The 7,933-nt window shown below is 46.2% G+C and overlaps 1 protein-coding gene across 1 annotated transcript; it reads right to left on the bottom strand.

Moving 5' to 3' along the window:
• Positions 1-266: 266 nt before the first annotated feature.
• LOC123182832 (uncharacterized) lies at positions 267-6,141 on the bottom strand. Its single transcript, XM_044595502.1, has 5 exons — positions 5,806-6,141; positions 4,038-4,340; positions 2,059-2,362; positions 1,025-1,102; positions 267-908 (listed from the first exon to the last, which is right to left on the bottom strand). The coding sequence occupies exons 2-5, from the start codon at positions 4,328-4,330 to the stop codon at positions 855-857; spliced, it is 729 nt and encodes a 242-aa protein (XP_044451437.1). The 5' UTR covers positions 4,331-4,340; positions 5,806-6,141; the 3' UTR covers positions 267-854.
• Between the last annotated feature and the right edge of the window lie 1,792 nt (positions 6,142-7,933).

Raw genomic sequence — 7,933 nt, 5'->3', positions numbered from 1 at the left:
TTGTGGCGACTTTGTTTTTCGCCTTTTTGGCTCTTGGTGAGCACTCATTTATTTTCGTTTTGAGACTTTAAGACCTTGTTGAACCTATTTATTTATTTAATAAGTTAGCCGTATACATCGTTCAGATGCAAAGGCCGGGGAGCCCCCCTTTTCGAAAAAAAAAGTGATAGTTCTTTTTTTTTGGAAAACAAAGCTTAGTGAGAGTTGTCTACGTTGTAGTAATAACTTCTTAAAGGAAAGACATTTTCCAATTGCACAAAGCTATAGACCATAAATCACCGCATCCACAAATTCATATATCCATCAGCAATGTGTCTGTCGCCCGACAAGCCTACGCATGGCATCATCTGATGCTCCAAACTGGAACTACAGAGGAAAGAGTTTACAGCAGCTGGTATAAACAAATTACCAAAGACCCTGGTAAATCCATGTTAAACTTGAGTATTATTACGGTCACTTGCCAGAACAAGCAGAGGGGCAAACCCACACGCCCACCTGCACCGGAGCACCCTACTCGGCACCCATTTGACGACACAGCGAGAGGAGATGTTCTCAAATGGTATCAACATGAGGCCAGGGCCCTTGGGGACATGATATAGCCAACGCTCTCTGTAAAATAAAACAGAGGCAGGCATGGAAACAACCTGCAGCCGCTCTGTGTTTTTCTGTGCAATCTCCACAGCAACCCAGAGGCCGTTCCCGATCGATCGATCGGTCGGTCGGGAGCCGGCCCGCGGATCATTCCATCTGGGAAGGTTAACTTTCGATCTTCGGTTACTGGATCTGTGGCGGTGTTTGTGTATATTCTTCTTTTCTAGCTGCTCAGCTGCTCAGGCTCGACGACGATCGTATCATTACTCTTCCGACTCGCTGTCCATGTCGTGCATCGCTTTCAGTCCCCTGGGGCGCTGCGAAATCGAGCAAGAAGAACGTCCGTCAGGCGGGTTGATATTTAGCGAGCGCATGAATGATGCAGGATTTACAGGACTGGAGCTGCTGAGATGTTATGCTAGCCTTTGCGCACCTTCTTGGAGACCTTCTTCTCTCGTACTTCGTATCTTTCCAGAGTCAGGTCGCATAGCCACGTTCCAGGGCATACAAACTGCAACAGATGAACAGACAAATCTTCGGTGAGAACCGCGGAATCGGTGACAGACTGACAGTGAAACGCAATTTTAACAGAAACATATGAACATAAATGTAGACATTAATATCCTAGAAGAAAAAAGCACAAAGTGCTTTCTTAAGCTTAACTCCAAGTATCTTTCCTTCTACAAGAACCCCAAGTATCTAAAAAAAAGAACCTTAACTCCAAAGCATGCTTCAACCACAAGCACAAGGACTAATTATTGCTCCACTGTATAGAATTCAGAAATGGAGTTAGATGGGCAGATAACACTACCACTCCATAACGCTGTCCCGAGATAAGATAAAATGGTACTCCCTCTGTAAACTAATATAAGAGCGTTTAGATCACTAAAGTAGTGATCTAAACGCTCTTATATTAGTTTACGGAGGGAGTAATTGCTTTTGGCTGTTCCAAAGAAAGAAGGTAATTCAGGTTAAACAGTAGGGAGTGTACAACGCACCGAGCACTGAATGCTTCCGAACAGTGTTATATTTGCTTCAGACAGAAGCATGATGTGGTATTATGGACGCCTCTTGGCAATCAAGCTAAATCTCAGGTACTTAATAAAGGAGGCGTAGACGGAATCTTGCTATTTTGTTTGCACGTCTCCTTTGGCCAAGGGACAAGGCAGGCATCGTGCACAGGGATGGCCATATGCTCCATGTGATCTCATGCCCTGTCTCTATTAAAAGTGCTTATTCAAATGTATTTACTCCTTGGTACGCTCTTGGTTTTCTGATCTTGCATTTAAGTTTGGATCCATTAGTACTGCTGTGCAATTTTTAATACTGGAATCTCTGTGGGAACTAATTTATTTACTATCTATAAGAAGATAAGAATCCTATGCCCCGCGAAAGGAAGATGGGAGAAGAATCCTATGTGAAATGATAAACAGTTAAAGTTTGGGAGCTAAGGAGAAAGTTTCATACATTGACAGTCCTCTGGATGGCTTTGACTCTCTTCTTGGGCCTCTGAGGCAGCTTGGACCCCTTGAACACCAAGAAGTCTTCTTCCTTCTCTTTGTTCGTCAGGGAGACTGCAAAGTTGGGCCAGATTGAGCCTTCACTCCCAGACGACGAGCCCTTCTTGTCATCGAGAGAGGTCGGAGGCACCGCGTTGTTGTCGTTGTTTCCCTTTGCAGAGCGCTCCCTGACTGGGGATGTAACCGTGCGGAGCGTGTTGTTCTGCGGCTGCTGTGATGGCGGCCTCATTGCTCCAGACTCCTCAGGATTCCTGCCAATTTGGTAGCACTAAGGATTAATAAAGATAATAAAGAAATTGCAATGTTACAATGATAACTTAAAGAGGAGAACAAACTGTAATGTCTAGACTGGTGAATTATTTAGATGTTCTTTTTGTGAATTTGGAATGGTTATGGCTACACCATTTTGAATTTTAAACATTTATTTGAACTGCGTCATAAGTAAGCTCTAAAAATAGAAATGACACATTGAATAACAAAATTGTTCATTCATTTCTCTTGATGGGAAAAGTGTTTGCACCTAATAACACGGATGAGATACGGTTTATGAAAACTGTAGCTATTCACTGAGTACGTTATAATCCTATATAAAAATGTCATGTGTATAGTCTTATAATTCAGCAAAAGTGCAAAAGGGGCAAAAGGTAATGTAATTATGTACTTACAGACAAAAATCTATTCAATTGATTATTCAAAAAAAATCTATTCAAATTGTGGTCACAATGAGAATTGGGTACATAAACATACATGACTGCAAAATTTATGACTGCAAATCATGCATCAATGCCGAAACACAGGGAGAGTGGGGAGTGCAAAATTTCATGATTCACACACATTTAGGGAAATGGATAGCAAGCAAACAATAACTTCGACCTCAATCCAGCAAATACAAGAAACAAAATTGAAAAGCAAAGAACAATGAATGAACAAGCTGTCACCATCACCATCCACCATACGTGTGGTGGTGACTGATTTGAGATAAATATGGTGTTTTCTTTCTCGGGCTAAAATTAGTCGGCAGTAAAATAGGCGATACAAAGTATGTGGCCATCCAAACACACATGCTGACAAGCTATTGCCATCAACAACTTAAATGAGAACCTCATCTCTCACAGCTTTCACGAACAATCCCAATAATAAAGCAGGTCAAAATCGAAGATTCACGAATCAGGTCCATCTGAGAAGATAACTAGCAGAGCTTGAACTGAGCTTTAATCAGCTGGATTGACACCAGTCTGCTGGTGCTCCTAATTTTAGCCTAGCAAAAATCTGATTCTCCTGGCCTTTCAAGGGGCTAAGTTGAGCCACAAGAGAAAACATCATTTAATCCCACTGTAAATAATTCAAAATTAGCACTGCTTGCCTGCCCCAAGGATATCGATCAAGGTTCAAATGGAGAAAACCTCAAGAACACCCAGGGCTTCACATCCTCTTGTGGACAATCCAGCAATGCTTGACCAGGATAACTTGAAGAAGAAAAAAGCAGGATCACTCCATCTTTTGGAAGAACAGAAGGTTGGCCCCAATGATAACAACATCGGCCGACCAACATCAATCATGTTGCCCAAAAACCAAAACCTAAACCAAAACCAAAAACCAATCATCATGTTGCCTACCATGATCGAGTGCTTCCATTCTGAATCTCTGAATCACCGACTCCGACGTCGGTCACTCAGGTAAAGAACAAACCCACATTTTGAATTTAAAAGTAAATCAGTTCAAACGCAACCAAAACTTTCTGACGCTCCAAGTCACGTGCCCAGACACGGACATCACGTGACGGCCAGCTGCTCTTTCAACCCAACCCAACCCAACCCATGGAGGATTCTGAATGTTATCGCTAACCAACACGCGGAGTCAGAGAAGTACAGTCAGAGGGAGGGAGAAAATGCTGAAGAAGAGCAGCGGGGGGAGAGACGGACGGACCTGATGGCGCGGTGGTGGGCGTGGCCGGGCGGGTGGTGCTGCGCGGCCGCCGTGGCTGCGGCAGCGGCAGCGGCGGCGGCGGCGCGGCGCTGTCCTACCGCGGCCTTCTCGGCGGCCGCCGTGGCCGCGGCCTCGACGTCGCGGCGCTGCACCTTGACGCAGCGCAGGCGCTTCCGGTTTCCCCACTGCAGCAGCAGGTCGCGCTCCGCCGCCGTGCCGCCGCCAGCGCCCCCGCCGCCGCCGCCGCGCGCGGAGCCTCGCGTCTGGTAGTTCTTCCTCGACTCCCTCTCCATCGCCGGAGTGCTGCACGAAAGATGGAACCAAGAAAATTTCAGTCAGATTGAAATGAACGAACAGGGTGAGTTGGGGAATTCGTCTACTGCAAGACCAAAACATGGACGCGAGATGGGATGAACATCTAAAGATTCAGCTGAATTCTTTTGTCATGGCCGATCAACTCAACCAAATAAAGTTGAAGGATACTAAATGTAGAGGGTAAAAAGGGGAAGGTGAAGAATTCATCCCGGGGCAGGAGCTAAAAATTCAGTCGAATTGAAATGAACATGAGGGCTTGGGGGATTTTGTCTGCTTGATCTAACTGGAATACCGAAACATCGAAAGCACACTCAGATTCAACTCCATTCACTGGATTTAAATTCAAATTGAAATGAACAGGAGGAGTTTGGGGAATTTTGCCTACTTGATTGATCCAACTGGAAGGCCAGAACATCGAAAGAACAAGGGATGGACACTTAGATTCAACTCAATTCACTGGATTTTAGTGGCCGATTAGATTAACCCAACAAGGCTTCAGATTTTTCGAGTTCTGGTTGGGGGGGAAAGGGTGAGCTTCTTGCTTTCAGATCGAACAGGCGTAAAACCAGGGAAGTTACCAGATCAAATCCAAAAAAAAGTGCCTGGAAATTCAGCTCAATCTAACTCACTTAACAGGACCAAATCGAATTACTGAAAGATGGAAATGCAAAAGGAAATCAAACGCGACACACCAATCGGAAGCAGAGGGAAATTTAAGGCTGAAATGTGCCGGCTTGATGATAGTAGAGTTCGTATACCCAAGAAAAGAAAAGAAAAAGGGGGGAACTGAAGGAGATGAGCCAAATTCCAAACCACCACCGGCACGCTACCTAGAGAAGGCCCGATTTGAGCTCGCTTTTGCCGATCGAACTAGTGTGAAGAACACCAGATGGCACGGATGATGATACTAATCGTCTACAACCTGCGGAACAGGCGGTGAAATTATGTCGGCGAAATCGCCCGATCCTTACCAAAACCGGGCCAAGTCGCGCCAGATTATGCTCAATCGTGGGCGCGCGACTCGACGCAGCCCATGCCGTAATGCGGCTCCGCGGATTCGATCCAGACAACCGATTGCTAGTTCACCCGGGACAGGAAACGCGCGTAACCGGCGAGCTCGATTCAAATCATCCACTGCAGATTACCCGGAACAAGAAACGCAGGGGAACCGGACGAATCACGGCACCGAGGACATCCAACAAAAGTAGAATCTAGAAAATCCCGGGAGAGAAGAGAGACAACTGGATCTTTCAGATCAAACCACCGAACCAAAGAAGCAGAGAATCCAACCAAATCACAAGCTAGAACTCGAGAAGAATCGCAGGCAAAAATCCAACCGAAAACTCCACCGGAGCGTAAGCCGTCCGAGTCCACTTTCCCCGCCGGAACCACCCCGGGAGGCACGAATGAGCGAGGAGAGAGCCGCGGATGATCAGACGGGATGGACCAGTACCTATGAAAGATCGCCGCCTCTTTTAGTGCTCCAATCCAATCCACAGCCGAATTCCCTCGCTCCTCGAGTCGCCGGACCGGAAGTGCGGATTGATCTCAGGCCGGGACGAGCAGTGGAATTAACCGGAGAATTCGGAGCAGATTTTGTGTGCCTTCTCTCCTCTCCTCCCCTGTTCTTCCCCTCTACAAGGCAAAGCCAGCGAGAGGAGGAAGAAGAAGGCTCCCTCTGTTTTATATGCGCTCTACCTCACCCACTTCTGGATCCCTCGGGCACACCAAAACCGGATCCGGGACGCCCCCGGCCGTCGGTGCGGGGACGGAGGGTCGGGATCGGCCAGGCCCGTCGCCGTCCCGCTCCCCCGCACCGCTGGCTGGTCTGCAGTGTTTTTGCTCCGCTCCACACACGCGGTTGATGCCGCGAACGAGCCGTGGGCCTCCTTGGGCCGCGGTCTGGGTCTAGCTCTGCCAAAGGGCATATGCTGCTCTGTTTCAAAAACAAATTATCTCGTAACAAAAATAATTTCTTTGCCTAAGAAAAAGGAAAACTATTTCTACCCCCCCCCCCCAAATGAAAAATATTTCTCCCCAAAACGACTATTTCTAGTTTCTCAAAAAAAGGAAAATTTATTTCTACTCCTAAAAAAAAAGGCTACTTCTTGCGAATAAGAGACAAATAAACTCAATCTCCTACGGTCACCACTGCCGAATAGCATGGCGTTGTCTCTTGCGATTAGGAAGTCATCGTGATAAGGCTAGCTGTACCAATGCCATGGAGAAGAAGCCAACCGTCATAGAAGCCTTGTGTTGATCGGGAAATCCCAGAGTTGAATCGTCTTCCGAACAAAGCTTCTGTCGGCTTCACAACGACGGTGGAGAGAAAGTCATTATGACGAGGGGGGTAAGAATTTGTTGCAAAAAAATAAAAGAGAAAATCTATTGACATCAAAAGATTGTTTTAGCTAGACTCCCTACTCTCGGGTTGGGATGGGGAGGAAGTGGAAGGGGGTGCGTGTGTGGAGGGAAAGGAATGAAAGAAGCAGAGAAGTAGGAGGGGGGAAAGAGTTATCCGATCAGTTGGAGGAGGAGCAATGACGCGAGAGAAAGAAGCAAGTGACAAGCGAAGCAAAATAGAGTGGTGGACCTAGGAGATGTCAACTGTTGTATGTGTTGAAGAGCATCCGTGCCTATGCACAAATGAGATGGGGTGAAGAGGAAAGAAAGAAATAGGAAGGGTGCAAAAAGAGGTAGCAAGGAGGATTGGGAAGGAGAAAGGCTCACAAGGCAGGCCTATTGCATGAGCGGTAGTGCGTTCTCTAGTGTCATATTAAGAGACAGCCCCTAACCCTTTCTTACAACGATCCCACACACAACCAAGGAAACCCAGTCTCTTCATAGTTGGGTTATTTTTGCCTATTATTCTCAAGCGGCGAATTGCTATCATTTGTTTCACTTCTTGCACCTAGTGCAATCTCTACTTCTCCCAAAATGTTATGAAAATGGTTGGCCCCATCAATACTCTCAAGAGGCACGTGATTTGTAAAAAGTAAATAAGAAAATAAACCTTTTAAGCTATGGACCCAAATCATTGAGCGTTATTTTCCTTGAGAATAAAATTTCTAACTCCGCTTTATATATTACAGAAAGGTAAGTGGTCTGCTTAGGATAACAATTTATAAATTTCCCTACCTCCATGATATTGTAAGCTAGGAGGTTTGCCTAGGATGATTTTATATTAAAGCTAAGAGGTCCGTCTAGGAAAATGATTTACGAAAATCTAGCAACCATGAGAGGCACATGAGGTGAAAGAAACAACTGAAAATGAATGAGGGAGTCTTGGATTGTGGGGTCCTCGGATGTCCGGGCTATGCGACATGGGCCGGACTGATGGGCCGTGAAGATACAAGGTAGAAGGTCTTCCCCCGTGTCCGGATGGGACTCTCCTTTGCGTGGATGGCAAGATTGGCGTCCGGATGTGTAGATTCATTCTTCTGTAAACCGACTCTGTACAACCCTAGGCCCCTCCGGTGTCTATATAAACCGAAGGGTTTAGTCCGTAGAGATCATCACAATCATATAGGCTAAACATCTAGGGTTTAGCCATTACGATCTCGAGGTAGATCGACTCTTGT

Source organism: Triticum aestivum, chromosome 1D, assembly GCF_018294505.1.
Source record: "Triticum aestivum cultivar Chinese Spring chromosome 1D, IWGSC CS RefSeq v2.1, whole genome shotgun sequence".
NCBI classification, from domain to species: domain Eukaryota; kingdom Viridiplantae; phylum Streptophyta; class Magnoliopsida; order Poales; family Poaceae; genus Triticum; species Triticum aestivum.
Note: the sequence above shows the minus strand (reverse complement) of the source record. Positions and strands in the feature narration are given on the sequence as shown.

Excerpts from the sequence above, each read along its gene's own strand:
- LOC123182832 (XM_044595502.1), bottom strand. The coding sequence starts at position 4,330 with ATGGAGAGGGAGTCGAGGAAGAACTACCAGACGCGAGGCTCCGCGCGC. Across the intron at positions 1,103-2,058 it reads CCATCCAGAGGACTGTCAAT|TTTGTATGCCCTGGAACGTG; the intron begins GTATGAAACTTT and ends CATCTGTTGCAG. Across the intron at positions 909-1,024 it reads AGAAGAAGGTCTCCAAGAAG|CGCCCCAGGGGACTGAAAGC; the intron begins GTGCGCAAAGGC and ends TCGATTTCGCAG.